General features: G+C 34.3%; 1 protein-coding gene across 1 annotated transcript in view; it reads left to right on the forward strand.

Moving 5' to 3' along the window:
• Gad1 (glutamate decarboxylase) overlaps positions 1–23,440 on the forward strand; it is a 69,704-nt gene extending 46,264 nt beyond the window's left edge. Inside the window, exons 6-8 of the mRNA XM_075304659.1 lie at positions 10,905–10,983; positions 21,469–21,813; positions 23,263–23,440. Coding sequence (XP_075160774.1) covers positions 10,905–10,983; positions 21,469–21,813; positions 23,263–23,436 — 598 coding nt within the window. The 3' untranslated portion in view covers positions 23,437–23,440. The remainder of the gene's footprint in view (positions 1–10,904; positions 10,984–21,468; positions 21,814–23,262) is intronic.
• Positions 23,441–23,784: the final 344 nt, after the last annotated feature.

The raw sequence follows: 23,784 nt of genomic DNA on the forward strand, positions 1-23,784 counted from the left end.
GGATGTATGGATTGGAGAGTCTGTTAAGTATTTTGCCTCACGGCTTGAAAAAACTATCGCAAGAACAATTTAGTATTTATAATTTAGTACAATCATGATAAATTTCATTAAAATTAAAGGGTGGTTAAAATTTCAAGGGCCGATGTTGACTTTGAATAAAACACAAACTATTTAGGAAATTATTGTAATTTTATTTTATTATGATATATTGGTATTACTCAATTATGTATGGAACAAAATATCGGCCTAATGGGCGCCGCGACCTCGGTGGCACACCTTCATCCGATGGTCTAAATCTTCGATGACGCTGAGGCATAATGGAGGTTCTATGCCGTAACTGTGCCGAATTATCTCATCCTTTAGCTCTTGAATTGTTGCTGGCTTATCGACGTATACCTTTTCTTTCAAATAAACCCAAAGAAAAAAGTCCAACGGTGTCAAATCACATGATCTTGGCGGCCAATTGACATCGCCATTACGTGAGATAACTGTGTGGCAAGTGGCACCGTCCTGCTGAAACCACATATCGTCCACATCCATATCTTCCAATTCGGGCCACAAAAAGTTCGTTATCATCTCACGATAGCGAAAACAATTCAAAGTAACTGCCTGACCGGCCTCATTTTGGAAAAAATACGGCCCGATGATGCCGCCAGCCCATAAACCGCTCTCAACAGTCACTCTTTGTGGGTGCATTGGTTTTTCGACAATCACTCTTGGATTCTCATTCGCCCACATGCGGCAATTAAGGGTGTGAAGTTAAAGTTGTTTTTTAAAGTTGTTTTTAGCCAAGACACAAACCACCAGAAAAATTTTTAATTTTCCCTTTTCAGCGAAAATTCGCACAAAATCAAACGAATTTCATCTTGATTTGTTGCTGTTTGACTAAAAGCAATAAAATATGAACACATTTTGTTAATTATTTTATATTTAGACCTTTAAACTATAGGGAGTTAAAACCCAAAAATATGACTAAACTGTTGAAAGCTGATTTTGGCTATTTCTGATAGACGATAATGAACCAAAGGGGGTACACGTTGGTTACCCCAACTGAGGAGCGTACCCCAGTGAAAAGCCCATGGGCGTACGTAACCTGTGAGAGGAGAAATCAGGGGGGGGGTTCAAATCAACTTTATGTCTATTTTTGAACGCATTATGAATACAATTTCTTTTAAAATTTAAAACCAGTAGACAGCCCAGACTGAGTAGAAAGCTACAGTTGCATTTCCATAACCGTAGCGTATTAAAATTTTAAAAGGGGGGCTAAGTAATTTTAGTAAAAATTTCGATATGGATTTTCGCCTATTTACACCCCACGACAACGAACTAAAGTGGGTATACGTAGGTAGCTGCACCCTTGGAGCATCCTCCAGTGAAAGCCCCATGGGCGTAGCTCATCTGTGAGAGGAGAAAAGTTAATGGGGGTAAAAGTACTTTTTGTTAGAACATCAACTATTTTCAACACTGATTTTCGCCTATTTAGACTCCACGACAACGAACTAAATTGGGTATACGTAGGTAGCTGCACTCTTGGAGCATCCCCCAGTGAAAGCCCCATGGGCGTAGCTCATCTGTGAGAGGAGAAAACACAATGGGGATAAAAGTACTTTTTGTTAGAACATCAACTATTTTCAACACTGATTTTCGCCTATTTAGACTCCACGACAACGAACTAAATTGGGTATACGTAGGTAGCTGCACCCTTGGAGCATCCCCCAGTGAAAGCCCCATGGGCGTAGCTCATCTGTGAAAGGAGAAAAGTTAATGGGGGTAAAAGTACTTTTTGTTAGAACATCAACTATTTTCAACACTGATTTTCGCCTATGTAGACTCCACGACAACGAACTAAAGTGGGTATACGTAGGTAGCTGCACCCTTGGAGCATCCCCCAGTGAAAGCCCCATGGGCGTAGCTCATCTGTGAGAGGAGAAAAGTTAATGGGGGTAAAAGTACTTTTTGTTAGAACATCAACTATTTTCAACACAGATTTTCGCCTATTTAGACTCCACGACAACGAACTAAAGTGGGTATCCGTAGGTAGCTGTATCCTTGGAGCATCCCCCAATGAAAGCCCCATGGGCGTAGCTCACCTGTGAGAGGAGAAAAGTTAATGGGGGTAAAAGTACTTTTTGTTAGAACATCAACTATTTTCAACACAGATTTTCGCCTATTTAGACTCCACGACAACGAACTAAAGTGGGTATCCGTAGGTAGCTGTATCCTTGGAGCATCCCCCAATGAAAGCCCCATGGGCGTAGCTCATCTGTGAGAGGAGAAAAGTTAATGGGGGTAAAAGTGCTTTTTGTTAGAACATCAACTATTTTCAACACTGATTTTCGCCTATTTAGACTCCACGACAACGAACTAAAGTGGGTATACGTAGGTAGCTGCACCCTTGGAGCATCCCCCATTGAAATCCCCATGGGCATACCTAATCTGTGAGAGGAGAAAACACAATGGGGGTAAATGTTATATTTGTCACAATTTCAACACTGATTTTCGCCTAGTTACACCCCACGACAATGAACTAAAGTGGGTATACGTAGGTAGCTGCACTCTTGGAGCATCCCCCAGTGAAAGCCCCATGGGCGTAGCTCATCTGTGAACGGAGAAAAGTCAAAGGGGGTAAAAGTACTTTTTGTTACAATTTCAACTATTTTCAACACCGATTTTCACCTATTTACAACCCACGACAACGAACTAAAGTGGGTACACGTCGGTACCTGCACTCTTGGAGCATCCCCCAGTGAAAGCCCCATGGGCGTAGCTCATCTGTGAGAGGAGAAAACAGAATGGGGGTAAATGTTATATTTGTCACAAATTCAATACTGATTTTCGCCTAGTTACACCCCACGACAACGAACTAAAGTGGGTATACGTAGGTAGCTGCACTCTTGGAGCATCCCCCAGTGAAAGCCCCATGGGCGTAGCTCATCTGTGAACGGAGAAAAGTCAAAGGGGGTAAAAGTACTTTTTGTTACAATTTCAACTATTTTCAACACCGATTTTCACCTATTTACAACCCACGACAACGAACTAAAGTGGGTACACGTCGGTACCTGCACTCTTGGAGCATCCCCCAGTGAAAGCCCCATGGGCGTAGCTCATCTGTGAGAGGAGAAAACACAATGAGGGTAAATGTTATATTTGTCACAATTTCAACACTGATTTTCGTCTAGTTACACCCCACGACAACGAACTAAAAAGGGTATACGTAGGTAGCTGCACTCTTGGAACATCCCCCAGTGAAAGCCCCATGGGCGTAGCTCATCTGTGAACGGAGAAAAGTCAAAGGGGGTAAAAGTACTTTTTGTTACAATTTCAACTATTTTCAACACCGATTTTCACCTATTTACAACCCACGACAACGAACTAAAGTGGGTACACGTCGGTACCTGCACTCTTGGAGCATCCCCCAGTGAAAGCCCCATGGGCGTAGCTCATCTGTGAGAGGAGAAAACACAATGGGGGTAAATGTTATATTTGTCACAATTTCAACACTGATTTTCGTCTAGTTACACCCCACGACAACGAACTAAAAAGGGTATACGTAGGTAGCTGCACTCTTGGAGCATCCCCCAGTGAAAGCCCCATGGGCGTAGCTCATCTGTGAACGGAGAAAAGTCAAAGGGGGTAAAAGTACTTTTTGTTACAATTTCAACTATTTTCAACACCGATTTTCACCTATTTACACCCCACGACAACGAACTAAAGTGGGTATACGTAGGTAGCTGCACCCTTGGAGCATCCCCCAGTGAAAGCCCCATGGGCGTAGCTCATCTGTGAACGGAGAAAAGTCAAAGGGGGTAAAAGTACTTTTTGTTACAATTTCAACTATTTTCAACACCGATTTTCACCTATTTACACCCCACGACAACGAACTAAAGTGGGTATACGTAGGTAGCTGCACCCTTGGAGCATCCCCCAGTGAAAGCTCCATGGGCGTACCTCATCTGTGAACGGAGAAAAGTTAATGGGGGTAAAAGTACTTTTTGTTAGAATATCAACTATTTTCAACGCTGATTTTCGTCTATTTAGACCCCACGACAACGAACTAAAGTGGGTATATGTAGGTAGCTGCACCCTTGGAGCATCCCCCATTGACATCCCCATGGGCATACCTAATCTGTGAACGGAGGAAAGTCAAGGAGCTCTAAAATATTTTTTCAGTACTCTATAGCGGCAAATTTTTTTTAACAAAGGTTTCATATGTGTACCAGTAATATTCGTTTTCGCTTAGTCATGATTTTATCGAATCTATATATTATTATCCTTGAATCATTTATTTAAAAAATTTAAATATTTATTGTTGAAAGTTTAATATTTCTACTCGATCATTTTTGCTAACAAAGTTCGCGAACAGAACTATTGTCACTAGAGTTCATACACGGTGTAGATGCCAAGTAAGAAGAAGATTATTAAAATTGCGCGCTTTTGATACTGCGTGTAGTTTAATATAACTTTAAACGTGAAAGACAAGGATGGCAATATAGATACCCTTTTTTGTTTTGAAACATTTCAATATATCATATGTGCAAAACAAGGACGGAGGTATAATTATAGCATTTTGCCGCCCTTTACCAACATTTTAATGCGAATGCCAACCCAGTAGAATAAATATACTTTATATTTGCTAATGAAGCTAATATTGTAATATTGTTTATGTAGTTGTTGTTTATAGGACTTCTATTATGATACAACAAAATTTCATTAGCAAAATAAGATATGCATTTTTTATGGGCAATGGTAATTTCACACGATATTCGACAAATCTGTGGCGTCTGAACGACACACAGTAAATATTTGATTTCCAAAATTTTGTCTCGTTTAGTTGGCACCACTTTTCACATGATTGTAACCTAGGGCACAAACATGCAAAGATAATCGAATTCTATTGCAAAACACCAAAAAGCCCAAAAATATATATATTTATTTCATGTATTCTACATAAAAAGCCATAAATACAAGTAATTGAATTTTATATGCAGAGTTATTAGGACGCGCACATCGTTATACGGAGGCAAACATGTATATGAAGAAGCGTTCATATTACATGATTATTTGTACAAAATTTTGGGGATGCCATATAATGAGCCGTCCAGATTATAAGTTTATCCTGTAGTGGGATTCTGTATTTCTTCACGATAACCGCAACGTTTACGTTGTCTACGAAAAACGTGGTTGCACTAACGATCGTGTCATTCTGTAACTAACTGTTGTTTAATTTGCGTTGCGCTTGGCAACCCTGCTACGAAAAACGGTGGAATGACAAAAACAGTTTGCAAAATTGTTTGGATATTTAAAAGAAATACACAAGCCGGAAGAGAAAAAATCTATATAAAATTCCCTTTAATTTAAGACCATTCAAGGCAGTTCCGACCGACAAAATTCTGAGAACGGCTTATTACCTTCGGATTTTTAAAATATTGCTGAAAACTCTTTTGTAGTAGAGAAGGGATCTATTAAAACTAACCGACATAATTAAAGACCCTATTTTGCATGAATGAAATTTTCTGCTCATAACGTCAATTTATTAGAGAAAACAAACAACCAAAAAATCTTCGTGGTTTACTTAACGATCTATTTATTGTTATCTGCACAGAAAACAACACAACTGATTTTAAACGATTGTAAATATAGTTTAAAACGTCTACCGAATAGCTTTGATGTTACTTTTCTTGTTATCCCATCTTAACTATGCGATTCATCGTTAAAATTGAATACAGAATCCCACTACAGACGACAGTAATCGAGTCAAAAATATTGACCACATTTTTAAGTTATGTCCGATATCATAATCGATACTGCTACTTGTTAATGTGATCGACAACACATTTATCGATTTTTTAGTCATTCTGTACAACAACATTGCGTCCTGATGAACTTATTATCTGGACCAGAGAATGAAGCCGACCCATTTTTGTCAGCGGCGGCTGACACTAATTTTTTGCATCCGGCGGCGGCGGCTTGACGGCTAAGCCGATATAAATTGGTGGATTCGGCGGCGGACAATTATCCATTATAAAATCAATTTGAAATTATCCGAATGCTAATGAGATTAGTTGTACAACCAATCTTACAATCACATCTACGTTTCATTCAAATTTTCTGAACTAAATTTGTGGAAAATTGTTATAGCAGCTTGATACTGACGGATTTTGGATGGAAAGTCAAATATTTTGACAAAAAATATAACATTTATTAATATTTTTTTTCGATTTAAATTAATATTTTTGATTAATTGGCGGCTAAGTTTGAGTCGGGATGAGTCGACATATTCGGCGGCGGCTTCGGCTGGCAAAAATTGGTCGGCGGCGGCTAAAAACGGCGGCGCGACTCGGCGGCTTCATTCTCTGATCTGGACGCGGTATAATGCACTTGGTATTTCCAAAAAGTTGTACAACTAATCATGTAATATGAACGCTTCTTCATATACATGTTTGCCTCCGTATAACGATGTGCGCGTCCTAATAACTCTGCATATAAAATTCAATTACTTGTATTTTTGGCTTTTTATGTAGAATACATGAAATAAATATATATATTTTTGGGCTTTTGGGTGTTTTGCAATAGAATTCGATTATCTTTACATGTTTGTGCCCTAGGTTACAATCATGTGAAAAGTTGTGCCAACTAAACGAGACAAAATTTTGGAAATCAAATATTTACTGTGTGTCGTTCAGACGCCACAGATTTGTCGAATATCGTGTGAAATTACCCATAAAAAATGCATATCTTATTTTGCTAATGAAATATTGTTGTATCATAATAGAAGTCCTATAAACAACAACTACATAAACAATATTACAATATTAGCTTCATTAGCAAAGATAAAGTATATTTATTCTACTGGGTTGGCATTCGCATTAAAATGTTGGTAAAGGGCGGCAAAATGCTATAATTATACCTCCGTCCTTGTTTTGCACATTGGATATATTGAAATGTTTCAAAACAAAAAAGGGCGGCATGGTACTCTATATTGCCATCCTTGTCTTTCACGTTTAAAGTTATATTAAACTACACGCAGTATCAAAAGCGCGCAATTTTAATAATCTTCTTCTTACTTGGCATCTACACCGTGTATGAACTCTAGTGACAATAGTTCTGTTCGCGAACTTTGTTAGCAAAAATGATCGAGTAAAAATATTAAACTTTCAACAATAAATATTTAAATTTTTTAAATAAATGATTCAAGGATAATAATATATAGATTCGATAAAATCATGACTAAGCGAAAACGAATATTACTGGTACACATATGAAACCTTTGTTAAAAAAAATTTGCCGCTATAGAGTACTGAAAAAATATTTTAGCGCTCCTTGACTTTCCTCCGTTCACAGATTAGGTGTGCCCATGGGGATTTCAATGGGGGATGCTCCAAGGGTGCAGCTACCTACGTATACCCACTTTAGTTCGTTGTCGTGGGGTCTAAATAGACGAAAATCAGCGTTGAAAATAGTTGATATTCTAACAAAAAGTACTTTTACCCCCATTAACTTTTCTCCGTTCACAGATGAGCTAAGCCCAAGGGGCTTTCACTGGGGGATGCTCCAAGGGTGCAGCTACCTACATATACCCACGTTAGTTCGTTGTCGTGGGATGTAAATAGGTGAAAATCGGTGTTGAAAATAGTTGAAATTGTAACAAAAAGTACTTTTACCCCCTTTGACTTTTCTCCGTTCACAGATGAGCTACGCCCATGGGGCTTTCACTGGGGGATGCTCCAAGAGTGCAGCTACCTACGTATACCCACTTTAGTTCGTTGTCGTGGGGTGTAACTAGGCGAAAATCAGTGTTGAAATTGTGACAAATATAACATTTACCCCCATTGTGTTTTCTCCTCTCACAGATTAGGTATGCCCATGGGGATTTCAATGGGGGATGCTCCAAGGGTGCAGCTACCTACGTATACCCACTTTAGTTCGTTGTCGTGGGGTCTAAATAGACGAAAATCAGCGTTGAAAATAGTTGATATGCTAACAAAAAGTACTTTTACCCCCATTAACTTTTCTCCGTTCACAGATGAGGTACGCCCATGGGGCTTTCACTGGGGGATGTTCCAAGGGTGCAGCTACCTACGTATACCCACTTTAGTTCGTTGTCGTGGGGTCTAAATAGGCGAAAATCAGTGTTGAAAATAGTTGATGTTCTAACAAAAAGTACTTTTACCCCCATTAACTTTTCTCCGTTCACAGATGAGCTAAGCCCAAGGGGCTTTCACTGGGGGATGCTCCAAGGGTGCAGCTACCTACATATACCCACGTTAGTTCGTTGTCGTGGGGTGTAAATAGGTGAAAATCGGTGTTGAAAATAGTTGAAATTGTAACAAAAAGTACTTTTACCCCCTTTGACTTTTCTCCGTTCACAGATGAGCTACGCCCATGGGGCTTTCACTGGGGGATGCTCCAAGAGTGCAGCTATCTACGTATACCCACTTTAGTTCGTTGTCGTGGGGTGTAAATAGGCGAAAATCCATATCGAAATTTTTACTAAAATTACTTAGCCCCCCTTTTAAAATTTTAATACGCTACGGTTATGGAAATGAAACTGTAGCTTTCTACTCAGTCTGGCCTGTCTACTGGTTTTAAAATTTAAAAGAAATTGTATTCATAATGCGTTCAAAAATAGACATAAAGTTGATTTGAAACCCCCCCCCTGATTACTCCTCTCACAGGTTACGTACGCCCATGGGCTTTTCACTGGGGTACGCTCCTCAGTTGGGGTAACCAACGTGTACCCCCTTTGGTTCATTATCGTCTATCAGAAATAGCCAAAATCAGCTTTGAATAGTTTAGTCGTATTTTTGGGTTTTAACTCTCTATAGTTTAAAGGTCTAAATATAAAATAATTAACAAAATGTGTTCATATTTTATTGATTTTAGTCAAACAGCAACAAATCAAGATGAAATTCGTTTGATTTTGTGCGAATTTTCGCTGAAAAGTGAAAATTAAAAATTTTTTCTGGTGGTTTGTGTCTTGGCTAAAAACAACTTTAAAAAACAACTTTAACTTCACACCCTTGCGGCAATTGTGTTTATTGACGAATCCACTGAGGTGAAAATGTGCCTCATCACTGAAGATGATTTTCTTCGAAAATTGATCGTTCATTGTTGCCATTTCTTGGAACCATTTAATACGTTGTTAGATTGTGTATCTCTCCATGGTTCAAATTGAGTAAGTCTGAAATAGAGAAATGTCAAATAAAATTCGGAAAAACACTTGACGTTTAGGTGTGGTACTAAATTTAGTATCAATGTTCCTATTTACCATACCGTTGCTATTATATGTTGGATTGGATAGGATCTGATAAACTATGACATATTTCGTGTAGTTTACGAAGAGAGTTCTCTCGGTGTAGGCATAAGTAAGTACGTGGTACGAAAATTGGTGCCACCTTAGATTTGATCGATGAGATAAATATTAAACGCATATCATGAGATCTTTAAACCAGAATAGTCCAATATGTACTCAGTCTCACCGTTTTACGCAAAATGTACTATTAGATGCAATATTGCGCAAATTGGCTATCACGAAACTTTAGTATTTGTTATTGCTCTCCAAAATGTCCAAGGCGCAAAAGTTAAATGAACTGAAATCGGGAAATTTCGGTGGCCATTGTGAAAATGGAACGTGAAGCCGCTTTTTAAGCCATTCTTCGGGAACGCATGTTGAGTGCTGATTCCTTTTGGAATGTCCGTCGCCTGTGGCCGAAATGTTTGTCTGCCCCGGGCTTTAATACTGTATTTATTGCACTTTCCCCATAGTATTTGACCCCACCGTCGATGAATATGAGAGGGGACCGAACATCGACCTCTTTCGCAAGTAAACCCTGGAATCTCATCGGAGAAAAGCAATTTCATTAACTGGTCACTTTCGTGCAAGCGAAGTAACTTTTTGGCTCTCTCCAGTCTAAACTTTTTTGTGAATCGGTCAGCTCTTGCACTTTTTGGAACTTCAATACACGCAGAGAAGGAATATGATCACCTCAACCATGTTTCAAGAGCAAAATGTTATTTTTGGAGGGTGACCACGTAACATGTTTATGTTTAAGCTTGTAAACAATAAAATGAACTATCACTGGAGTAATGAACTATCACACGAGCAGTTTAGAAATGATAACAATCTGATGTTGGTTTCAATACATATCAGCCAACCTGTATACTACACAGGCATTATTTTACGCAATCAGTAACATCTCATTCAGTTGTAAAAGGCAAACTATTCGCGTAAAACATATGGACTCGGTTGAGAGATGATAAATTTATTTGGCTATTAAAACGGCCACACAAACTCCCCCTTAATTGTGGGTCCTGTGTAAGTGAATGCTTGACACAATGCTACCAATTTTCAAACCATAAGTAGCTCCCAGAGGGATGTTTAGCACACTAGAATGTGCTTTTTTGTATTTCGACAGCCACCCTTCTTGACAAGGACATACAAGGACATCATAGTAAGGGCAAAAGGGAAAACTCGTCTGAATTCAATTACAATATGTCAGGATGCGGGCTGGTGGAGAGTGAGTGAATGAGTGAGGGATGAGTGTAATGATAAAGTATAGGCGGATGGGTTGGATGCTGGTAAAGTTCAGGGTCTTTCACTGTGCCTTTCGAAGAGTGCCTTATGCCGCGTGCTGTGAATGTTGTGTGGATTAGTGTTAATTGTTTGTAATTTGTATCTGAATGTGGCATTTAATAAAAGCAAATACGAGACTTGTTTCTCAAATAGAAATCCAAGTATATCATCTTCATAAATATTTGCTCAGAAGATCCTTCTCTCTCCCCCCCTTGGATGAAATGTGATTTTGATTTGCAGATTATTGTTGAAGTAATTTAATTTGTTACTCATTTGTGGTTTGATTGTCATCTAAATTTTCGTTTGCCTTTTTCTTTCGTTCTCATTACAGAGCTGATTCAGTTACCTGGAATCCACATAAACTAATGGGAGCCCTGTTACAATGCTCAACTATTCATTTCAAAGAAGATGTAAGTAGAAATAACCCTATTCAAGTGAGATTACTGCATAATTCATGCAGGTCACACTGAATTTTAGCGGTGTTTGATTGGCCTACTATTTTGAATTAAATCATATATTAGCCTATTAATTTAAGTGCTCGCGAAAATTATTTCCAAGTTCGTTTGTAACTTCTGTTGCTGTTTTGGCCCAGGAAAAAGGTTGCCACTCTTGCCAAAAATAAGCTACCAAAATTTTAAGAAAATCTTACCACAAATCTACTACAAAAAACGGAGAATACAATTTTGTCAATATTTTATTTATATACACTGAAAAAACAGTGAACCCACCAGGAAGAAAACTTTCCGTCAATTTTAGAAAATTTTGATTATTTTTAGAAAAATTTAACTAAACAGTATTACAAACGCTGGCATCACGCCGATATCACAAAAATAAGTAAATATTTTCGACAAAGTCATGAACATTTTCACTTGTTAAAGAAAATTTTTTAGTTTGAAGGAAAAAAGTGGAGTTCAAAATTGCAAGAGTCTTAAGTGACATACGAAGTTCATGATGAACGCATTTGTATTAAAATTCACAAATTTAAAGAATTAATGAACTATGTTGTGAGAAATTTAGTAAATTTAGTAAATCTCTATGCTTAATTTGTGTATAATTTTTTCCATTTTTTAGTTAATTTAACTAACGTACGCAAAAAATTATTAGAGTAAAGGAATCTTTCTCCAAACATAATAATTCCATGAACTAAAATAAAGTTAAATTGGCTTAAGTGAAATATAGAGTTCACTTTTTTGAGTGTAGAAAATTTTCTCAAAATTTTATTTATATAGATAATTTTCTATATAATTTTTCAATTGAAAATTTTGTCAAAATTTTATTTTTTTAGAAAATTTTGTCAAAATTGTATTACTATAGAAAATTTTGTCAAAATTTTATGTCTATAGAAAACTTTTTCAAAATTGTTTTTTTTTTTTTGTAGAAATTTTTCTCAATATTTTATTTATATAGAAAGTTTTCTTGAAATTTTATTCCCATAGAAATTTTTGTCAAAATTTTATTTCTATAGAAAATTTTCTTAAAATTTTATTTCTATAGAAAATTTTCTTAAAATTTTATTCCCATAGAAAATTTTGTCAAAATTTTATTTCTATAGAAAATTTTTTCTCTACATTTTATTTATATAGAAAATTTTTCTCAACGTTTTATTTATATAGAATTTTTTTTAAATTTTAATCCCATAGAAATTTTTGTCAAAATTTTATTTCTATAGAAAATTTTGTCTAAATTTTATTTCTATAGAAAATTTTGTCAAAATATTATTTTTATAGAAAATTTTGTCAACATTTTATTTCTGTAGAAAATTTTGCAATATTTTATTTCTATAGAAAATTTTTCTTCACATTTAATTTATAAAGAAATTTTTTTTCTTAAAATTTTATTCCCATAGAAATTTTTGACAAAATTTTATTTTTATAGAAACTTTATCAAAATTTTATTTCTATAGAAAACTTTGTCAAAAATTTATTTCTATAGAAAATTTTGTCAAAATATTATTTTTATAGAAAGTTTTGTCAATATTTTATTTCTGTAGAAAATTTTGCAATATTTTATTTCTATAGAAAATTTTTCTCAATATTTAATTTATAAAGACAATTTTTTTTCTTAAAATTTTATTCCCATAGAAATTTTTGACAAAATTTTATTTCTATAGAAAATTCTGTCAATATTTTGTTTCTATAGAAAATTTTGTCAAAATTTTATTTCTATAGAAAAATTTTCTCAACATTTTATTTATATAGAAAAATTTTCTCAACATTTCATTTATGTAGATTTTTTTTTAAATTTTAATCCCATAGAAATTTTTGTCAAAATTTTATGTTTATAGAAAATTTTATCAAAATTTTATCTCTGAGTCGTTTTTCGTCCACTTTTTGGACGTGATGCAGCACTGCCAGTATCACGGTAACGGTCAATGGTACGGAAAACACGATTTATGCACATTTAAACGCTGGAGATTCCTAACGGTGATCACTTGTGATCTTCCAGGCAAATATAAAGCATTGACATTATCACGCTTGATCGAATGACCATATTTCTGAATGCATTAGATCGAAATACTTTTGTAGGTTAGGTTAGGTTAGGTGGCAGCCTGTATCAGGCTCACTTAGACTATTCAGTCCATTGTGATACCACATTGGTGAACTTCTCTCTTATCACTGAGTGCTGCCCGATTCCATGTTTAGCTCAATGACAAGGGACCTCCTTATTATAGCCGAGTTCGAACGGCGTTCCACATTGCAGTGAAACCACTTAGAGAAGCTTTGAAACCCTCAGAAATGTCACCAGCATTACTGAGGTGGGATAATCCACCGCTGAAAAACTTTTTGGTGTTCGGTCGAAGCAGGAATCGAACCCACGACCTTGTGTATGCAAGGCGGGCATGCTAACCATTGCACCACCGTGGCTCCCAAATACTTTTTATAGAAAATTTTATCAACATTTTATTTTTATAGAAAATTTTATCAAAATTTTATGTCTGTAGAAAATTTTGTCAAAATTGTATTTCTATAGAAAATTTTGTCAAAATATTAGTTCTATAGAAAATTTTGTCAAAATATTATTTTTATAGAAAATTTTGTCAACATTTTATTTCTGTAGAAAATTTTGCAAAATTTTATTTCTATAGAAAACTTTTCTCAACATTTTTTATAAAGAACATTTTCTTAAAATTTTAATCCCATAGAAATTTTTGTCAAAATTTTATTTCTATAGAAAATTTTGCAAAAATTTATTTCAATAGAAAATTTTGCAAAATTTTATTTCTATAGAAAATTTTGTCAAAATTGTATGTCTATAGAAAATTTTGTCAACATTTTATTTCTATAGTTAGTTATATAGAAGTGCCTTTTGAGTTCGAGAGGAATGGTTTGCAGAATCCACCAAAACATTTGGTATTAACGGCTTGTGAGAGAATTTTGTCAACATATTATTTCTGTAGAAAATTTTGCAAAATTGTATTTCTATAGACAATTTTTCTCAACATTTTATTTATAAAGAAAAGTTTTTTCTTAAAATTTTATTCCCATAGAAATTTTTGACAAAATTTTATTTCTATAGAAGATTATGTCAATAGTTTGTTTCTATAGAAAATGTTGTCAAAATTTTATTTCTATAGAAAATTTTTCTCAACATTTTATTTATATAGAAAAATTTTCTCAACATTTTATTTATGTAGAATTTTTTTTTTTCAATTTTAATCCCATAGAAATTTTTGTCAAAATTTTATTTCTATAGAAAATTTTTTCAAAATTTTATTTCTATAGAAAATTTTGTCAAAATTTTATTTCTATAGAAAATTTTGTCAAAATTTTATGTTTATAGAAAATTTTATAAAAATTTTATTTCTATAGAAAATTTTGTCAAAATATTATTTTTATAGAAAATTTTGTCCAAATATTATTTTTATAGAAAATTTTGTCAACATTTTATTTCCGCAGAAAATTTTGCAAAATTTTATTTCTATAGAAAAATGTTCTCAACATTTTATTTATAAAGAAAATATTAATCCCATAGAAATTTTTGCCAAAATTTTATTTCTTTAGAAAATTTTGCCAAAATTCTATTTCTATAAAAAATTTTGCAAAAATGTATTTCTATAAAAAAATTTTGAAAATTTTTATTTCTATAGAAAATTTTGTCAAAATTTTATGTCTATAGAAAACTTTGTCAAAATATTATTTCTATAGAAAATTTTGTCAAAATATTATTTCTATAGAAATTATTTCTATAGAAAATTTTGTCAACATTTTATTTCTATAGAAAATTTTGTCAAAATTTTATTTCTGTAGAAAATTTGTTAAAATTTTTAGTTATATAGAAGTGCCTTTTGAGTTCGAGAGAGAATCTACCAAAACATTTGGTATTAACGACTTGTGAGAGAATTTTGTCAACATTTTATTTAATTTTGTAAAAAATGTATATTTATAGAAAATTTTATCAAAATTTTATTTTTATAGAAACTTTATCAAAATTTTATTTCTATAGAAAACTTTGTCAAAATTTTAGTTCTATAGAAAATTTTGTCAAAATATTATTTTTATAGAAAGTTTTGTCAACATTTTATTTCTGTAGAAAATTTTGCAATATTTTATTTCTATAGAAAATTTTTCTCAACATTTAATTTATAAAGAAAATTTTTTTTCTTAAAATTTTATTCCCATAGACAAAATTTTATTTCTATAGAAAATTCTGCCAATATTTTGTTTCTATAGAAAATGTTGTCAAAATTTTATTTCTATAGAAAATTTTTCTCAACATTTTATTTATATAGAAAAATTTTCTCAACAGTTCATTTATGTAGATTTTTTTTTTAAATTTTAATCCCATAGAAATTTTTGTCAAAATTTTATGTTTATAGAAAATTTTATCAAAATTTTATTTTTATAGAAAATTTTATCAACATTATATTTTTATAGAAAATTTTATCAAAATTTTATGTCTGTAGAAAATTTTGTCAAAATTGTATTTCTATAGAAAATTTTGTCAAAATATTAGTTCTATAGAAAATGTTGACAAAATATTATTTTTATAGAAAATTTTGTCAACATTTTATTTCTGTAGAAAATTTTGCAAAATTTTATTTCTATAGAAAAATTTTCCCAACATTTTTTATAAAGAAAATTTTCTTAAAATTTTAATCCCATAGAAATTTTTGACAAAATTTTATTTCTATAGAAAATTATGTCAACATTTTGTTTCTATAGAAAATGTTGTCAAAATTTTATTTCTATAGAAAATTTTTCTCAACATTTTATTTATATAGAAAAATTTTCTCAACATTTTATTTATGTAGATTTTTTTTTTAAATTTTAATCCCATAGAAATTTTTGTCAAAATTTTATTTCTGGAGAAAATTTTTTCAAAATTTTATTTCTATAGAAAATTTTGTCAAAATTTTATTTCTATAGAAAATTTTGTCAAAATTTTATGTTTATAGAAAATTTTATCAAAATTTTATTTCTATAGAAAATTTTGTCAAAATATTATTTTTATAGAAAATTTTGTCCAAATATTGTTTTTATAGAAAATTTTGTCAACATTTTATTTCCGCAGAAAATTTTGCAAAATTTTATTTCTATAGAAAAATTTTCTCAACATTTTATTTATAAAGAAAATATTAATCCCATAGAAATTTTTGCCAAAATTTTATTTCTATAGAAAATTTTGCCAAAATTTTATTTCTATAGAAAATTTTGCCAAAATTTTATTTCTACAGAAAATTTTGTCAAAATTTTATTTCTATAGAAAATTTTGCAAAAATGTATTTCTATAGAAAATTTTGAAAATTTTTATTTCTATAGAAAATTTTGTCAAAATTTTATGTCTATAGAAAACTTTGTCAAAATATTATTTCTATAGAAAATTTTGTCAAAATATTATTTCTATAGAAAATTTTGTCAAAATATTATTTCTATAGAAATTATTTCTATAGAAAATTTTGTCAACATTTTATTTCTATAGAAAATTTTGTCAAAATTTTATTTCTGTAGGAAATTTGTTAAAATTTTTAGTTATATAGAAGTGCCTTTTGAGTTCGAGGGGAATGGTTTGCAGAATCTACCAAAACATTTGGTATTAACGACTTGTGAGAGAATTTTGTCAACATTTTATTTCTGTAGAAAATTTTGCAAAATTTTATTTTTCTCAACATTTTATTTATAAAGAAAATTTTCTTAAAATTTTAATCCCATAGAAATTTTTGTCAAAATTTTATTTCTATAGAAAATTTTGCAAAAATTTATTTCTATAGAAAATTTTGCAAAATTTTATTTCTATAGAAAATTTCGCCAAAATTTTATGTCTGTAGAAAACTTTGTCAAAATTTTATTTCTATAGAAAATTTTGTCAACATTTTATTGTCTACGAACATTGGCTGAAAAAAGGGATTCCATTATAAAAACCTAAACCGTATGGTGTATAAATTTGAATATTTAGACACCATATTGGCTACACTTACTTGTCGGGATCTGTCTGAATGGCTTCTGTCTTAAAGTTTGCAAAGCAGCCCTATGTGGTGCCGGTGAAACAAAACTATGTTTGATCCTTAAACAAATTTGATATGAAGTTGATAAAATAAAAATTTTCATGGACAATACTTCATGTAGAAAAAGTCTAATACTCTAGATGGAGTATTTCATGAACAATTTTGTTCCTTGCTTTTTTATATGCTGGAATTGGGCGAAATTCTTCGAAAACTCAAACAAAAATGGTTGTTATAAATCCAAATATAGTCTCCACACATATAAACTTTAAGTTTAAATTGGGGAAGCTTAAAAATTTAACTGATCTTCTGGAGAGAGTACGTCAAATCGGTCTGGAATTCTATTTATGATTCGGCCCGACCGAAATTGCGGCCATATGTTTGCTTAAGTAAAGTCATACTTTTTATAAGAAATGTTTCGTACATTTGATGAAAATGTTTTGATTTTTTTATGAAAAAAATCCGCCTTCGTAAAATATTCCTGAAATTCGTAAAAGCTTCTTCACAAAAGTGTAAGGCGAATATTTTTACGAAAAAATACTAATTTGTATGTACATGGCATATTTGTAAAATTTACAAAAGTTGGTTAACATTTTATTGTTTCAATGGAGAATATACAAAGTTAATGAAAAAAATTTTTGAAATTTTGGAAATGAAGTGTTTATTCACATATTTTAGAACTATAATAGATTTCAAATATCGTTAGGAATTTCCACACATTTTAAAGATTGCAAACGAAAAACTTTTCTATGAATAAGAAAACGAAAGCAATTCATACGGACAAACCAATAAGATGATATGGGAAAAACTTCGACCAAATAACTACCCTCTAGTTTGAAAATGTTTCAATGGTTTGGTGGCTATACTTCCATTCATATTCTATAGTATCCTTGGCCAGTATAATATTATACAATACACAATATGTTTCAGTCATTGGTCACAGTTGCCACTGATGGTATTTTGCGTAACAAAATTACTTTTTAAGGAATTTAATTAAAATTTTTACTTGACTTATTGCTTTTGACGCGGACATGCACACACCCACTCACACATAACACATACAACAACCCTCGGGACGGACAAGCGAAACATTTGTTCCACCAATAAAATCCTCTTGGTGGTTGATGAAGATGATGATTTTTTTTGTTTGGTTGGTGAGACAAAAGAAGAGCATAGGAGTTGGTTGGGAACATTTATGTGTATGGCTATTAATCTGATTTGGATTGAATTCTGAATGGAATAAACGAATATTTTCAAGTGATCTGATGAACGATTAGATGTTTTTAATTGAATTTACAATGAACAGATTTTCTCCATATCCCTAGGTTAGGTTAAAGTGGCAGCCCGAATAAGTTTCAGGCTCACTAGACTATGATACCACATTACGGTCAAAATTTGGTCAATATAAACTTTCAATTTTGCATTTAAATAACCTGAACACCCCTCATTTTGAAGGTGTGTGTGTGTGTAGAATATTGCTCCTATTTTGATTTTGGAATTCACTCTTCAGTTGTCAAAATGCCGTCCAAGCAAGAAGAGCAGCGTATCAAAATTTTGCTCGCGCATCGCGAAAATCCGAGCTACTCGCACGCAAAGCTGGCAAAATCGCTAAAAGTTGCCAAATCAACCGTTACAAATGTAATTAAAGTGTTTGGGGAACGCTTGTCGACAGCCAGGAAGTCTGGATCGGGGGGAAATCGAAAACCGGAAGCCGCTGAGACGACAAAGAGAGCTGCCGGTAGTTTCAAGCGAAACCCTAACCTCTCTCTCCAAGATGCCGCAAATAAGCTGGGTGTATCGTCTACAACCGTGCATCGAGCCAAAAAACGAGCCGGACTATCGACTTACAAGAAGGTAGTGACTCCAAATCGCGATGATAAACAAAATACGACGGCCAAAGCGCGATCCCGGAGGCTGTACACGACGATGCTGACGAAGTTTGACTGCGTGGTAATGGACGACGAAACCTACATCAAAGCCGACTACAAGCAGCTTCCGGGACAGGAGTTTTATACGGCAAAAGGAAGGGGAAAGGTAGCAGATATTTTCAAGCATATAAAACTGTCAAAGTTCGCAAAGAAATATCTGGTTTGGCAAGCCATCTTTTCATCATTTTATACTAATTGAACGTGAAAAAGAAATTTAATTTGATTTTTTAAATAAACGATTTCACCGATTTTCACGCGTTTTCCCTTGACCACATTTTGACCGTATCACCATTTAACTATAACATATGGGCACTTCTAGTTTTAACCGCTGAAACTTCTCGATTATTTTCTTCTGTTGAACCAACATTAGCAGACTGCTTAAGTTAACGTTTTGCAGGTCCGCCAGTAATCTAAAGCTATATGCCCCTAAAATTCGCTTACGCCTTACACAAAATGCAGGACACTCACACTATAGGTGTTTAATTGATTCCTTTTCCTCGCACCAATAGTTTTTGCAAAATCGCCTAACAGGCAGCGAACCGTTGTAGCAAATATCGGTAGTGAAATCTGACGTCTTGAGAACACTTGTATATCTAGTGTGCGGTTTAAGTTTAAATGGGGCCATATTTGCTTTGTGTCGTTACAACCCTTGCAATTCTCCCATCGAACATTTGCTATCATAACAGCCTTCTCACGCAGTAAGAGCTTGCAGGTAGCCAGAAGCATACCAACAGATTCTAGTTCCTAGCCTTGCTAACTCATCCGCTTCGCAGTTCGCCGTTATGTTCCTATGGCCAGGCACCCATATTAGGTGAATATTGTACTGCACAGCCATCTCGTTGAGAGATTTGCGGCAGTCGATGGCCTTTTTCGAGTTAAGGAACACAGAAGGATTTTATTTCAGGTCTGGACTGTCTGAGAATATATTAATGCCAACATTTGTTAGGTTAGGTTAGGTTATGTGGCAGCCCGATGTATCAGGCTCACTTAGACTATTCAATCCATTGTGATACCACATTGGTGAACTTCTCTCTTATCACTGAGTGCTGCCCGCTTCCATGTTAAGCTCAATGACAAGGGACCTCCTTTTTATAGCCGAGTCCGAACGGCGTTCCACATTCCAGTGAAACCACTTAGAGAAGCTTTGAAACCCTCACAAATGTCACCAGCATTACTGAGGTGAGATAATCCACCGCTGAAAAACTTTTTGTTGTTCGGTCGTAGCAGGAATCGAACCCACGACCTTGTGTATGCAAGGCGGGCATGCTAACCATTGCACCACGGTGGCTCCCTAATGCCAACATTTGTTGGAACATTACTTCTCAGCCAATTCGCCACATCTCTTATTGCTAGTATTTCTGTCTGAAAAGCACTATAGTGATTGGGTAATCGTTTCGCTATTCGTAGTTCCACGTCTTTAGAATATACTCCGAAAACCACTTGTCCATCAAATTTGGAGCCATCAGTGTAGAAATCTATATGACGTTTATTCCCTGGGGTCTGTGTGCACCACGCCTCACTGTTGGGAATTAGAGTTTCAAACTTTTTGTCGAAAAGTGGTTTCGCCAGATTGTAATCCACTACGTTTGGCACATCTGGCATTATTTTGAGGACCGAACTGTGACCGAACCTTTTTTTCAGACCACCGCGTTAGCTCGCGCAACCGCACAGCCGTTGTTGCAGCTGACTGTTTGGCCAAAATGTCTAAAGGCAATAGATGCAGCATGGCATTAAGGGAATCTCTTCCTATCTTACTGATTTCCATAGAATTTAAAAATTATACCTTAAACCACATAGTGGTCAGGGTATAAGTTTGATCTGGCAAAAAATGTGCCTACCAGATGTGCCTAACCCATAAAATATATACCGATCGACTCAGAATCACCTCCTAGTCGATGTAGCGCTTGGTGTCCGTCCGTCCGTCTGTCCATGTATTTGTTGTTCACAGGATTCCGATCGCAATTATTATTTTGATGAAATTTGGTACAGGGAGTTTTTTGGGCACAATAGCGTTCGCCCTATTGAATTTGGAAGAAATCGAAATCAAATTTAGATATAGCTCCCATATATATGTATCGCCCGATTTCGACGAATGGGGTCTCGTTGCGCTTTTTACCCCAATGTTACCCCACAAATGCTTATGATTACTAATTCAGTAAGGGTGGTTTAGGGTATGATATAATCGGCCCCGCCCGACTTTCTACTTTACTTACTTGTTTGCATTTATGTTGGGTTAAATTCCCAGCAAATCGATTGTAGCCAAACAGGCAATTAAATTATCCTTTTTGGATAGTGAAGTGGTGCAAAATCGGATCAAAACAATGAAATTTGCATGGACTGTCGTAGGGCTGAAGTTATATGTTTTAAGCATCCGTTGAATCAATGCTGCATTAATTCCTGATATGTGATAATATTTCGATATTTCGCCCGATAAATGAATCGATAGATACAAAATATATTTTTTGGATATTCCATTAATTTAACGGCCTTTATTTAAAACATTTGTTCTCTTTTAACATTCATTACAGGGTCTTCTGATCAGCTGTAATCAAATGTCTGCTGAATATCTTTTCATGACAGATAAACAATACGACATTAGTTACGACACCGGCGATAAAGTCATTCAATGTGGTCGTCACAATGACATTTTCAAATTGTGGTTACAGTGGCGCTCCAAGGGTACCGATGGATTTGAGCGACAGCAGGATCGTCTTATGGATTTGGCCCAATATCAAGTAAGACGTATCCATGAGCAATCGGATCGTTTCCATTTGATTATGGAACCAGAATGTGTGAATGTATCATTTTGGTATATTCCAAAGAGATTACGAGGTGTACCACACGATGCAAATAAGGAAAAGGAATTGGGCAAGGTAAGTTGAGATCATGATGTTATTTGCAAGAGTTACCAATTACTAAAATGGCCGTAGAGACAATTGGACAATTTTCGTGACACGTTTCAAAATTGGACAATTTTCGTGAGACATTTGCTAACAGGTTGGCTGATAAGTCCCTGGTATATCAAAGAAAAATACATTTTTTTGTCAAAATTCGTTTTTATTATTCAACATAGTTCCCTTCAAGAGCGATACAACGATTATAACGACCTTCCAATTTTTTCGGTTTTGCCTCAAAATAGGCCTCAGTTTCGGCGATCACCTCTTCATTGTAGCCAAATTTTTTCCCTGCGAGCATCCTTTTGAGGTCTGAGAACAAGAAAAAGTCTCTGGGGGCCAGATCTGAAGAATATGGTGGGTGGGGAAGCAATTCGAAGCCCAATTCATGAATTTTTGCCATCGTTCACAATGACTTGTGACACGGTGCGTTGTCTTGGTGGAACAACACTTTTTTCTTCTTCCTATGGGGCTGTTTTGCCGCGATTTCGACCTTCAAACGCTCCAATAACGCCATATTATATTCACTCTTGATGGTTTTCCCTTCTCAAGATAATCGATAAAAATTATTCCATGCGCATCCCAAAAAAAGAGGCCATTACTTTGCCAGCGGACTTTTGAGTCTTTCCACGCTTCGGAGACGGTTCACCGGTCGCTGTCCACTCAGCCGACTGTCGATTGGACTCAGGAGTGTAGTGATGGAGCCATGTTTAATCCATTGTCACATATCGACGGAAAAGCTCGGGTGTATTACGAGTTAGCAGCTGCAAACACCGCTCAGAATCATCAACACGTTGTTGTTTTTGGTCAAATGTGAGCTCGCGCGGCACCCATTTTGCACAGAGCTTCCGCATATCCAAATATTGATGAATGATATGACCAACACGTTCCTTTGATATCTTTAAGGCCTCTGTTATCTCGATCAACTTCATTTTACGGTCATTCAAAATCATTTTGTGGATTTTTTTGATGTTTTCGTCGGTAACCACCTCTTTCGGGCGTCCACTGCGTTCACCGTCCTCCGTGCTCATTTCACCACGCTTGAATTTTGCATACCAATCAATTATTGTTGATTTCCCTGGGCAGAGTCCGGAAACTCATTATCAAGCCAAGTTGTTGCTTCCACCGTATTTTTGCCCTTCAGAAAACAGTATTTTATCAAAACACGAAATTCCTTTTTTCCCATTTTTTTTACAATAACAAATGTTGCTTCACAAAAGACGCTCTAGCTCACAAACTAATTGACTTACAGACGTCAAATTTGGACACAAATCATTTGAAGGTTGGTACTATATAAAAAAATATGCACTTAATACTAACGACGCCATCTATGTGTCAGACCGGGGACTTATCAGCCAACCTGTTATATATTTATTTCTTAAATTCTCTTAATGAAAAGAACTTATAATAATTTTAATTTCTTTTTAGATCTGCCCCATTATCAAGGGACGCATGATGCAAAAGGGCAGCCTTATGGTTGGCTACCAACCCGACGATCGACGACCTAATTTCTTCCGCTCGATTATCTCCTCAGCTGCTGTTACTGAAGCCGATGTTGATTATATGTTGGATGAAATTCATCGATTGGGTGATGATTTGTAAATTAATTAATGCTGAAGGAATAATTTTAATTATATATTGAATGTTAAAGGGCATCCCCGAAATGGGGGATGCCCAAAGTTGACGAACTATATATCAATCAATAGCCTGCAACAAAAGGAATAGAAAATTGCATATATGATTTATATAGACTTGATTATTAAGTTTAATTTGAAATTTAGAAAATTATTCTTAAGTATAACATGAAGATGAAAAAGAAGACAAACAAAACTAACATAGAACACAAACAAAAATCAACCAAGATATATCCTTAAGGTAAAAGCATATCATTCAAACAAAAATCGCAAAAAAACTATTAAATATAATGCGTTTAATTCATTAGGGTTTAAA

Source organism: Haematobia irritans, chromosome 4 (assembly GCF_050003625.1).
Source record: "Haematobia irritans isolate KBUSLIRL chromosome 4, ASM5000362v1, whole genome shotgun sequence".
NCBI classification, from domain to species: Eukaryota; Metazoa; Arthropoda; class Insecta; order Diptera; family Muscidae; genus Haematobia; species Haematobia irritans.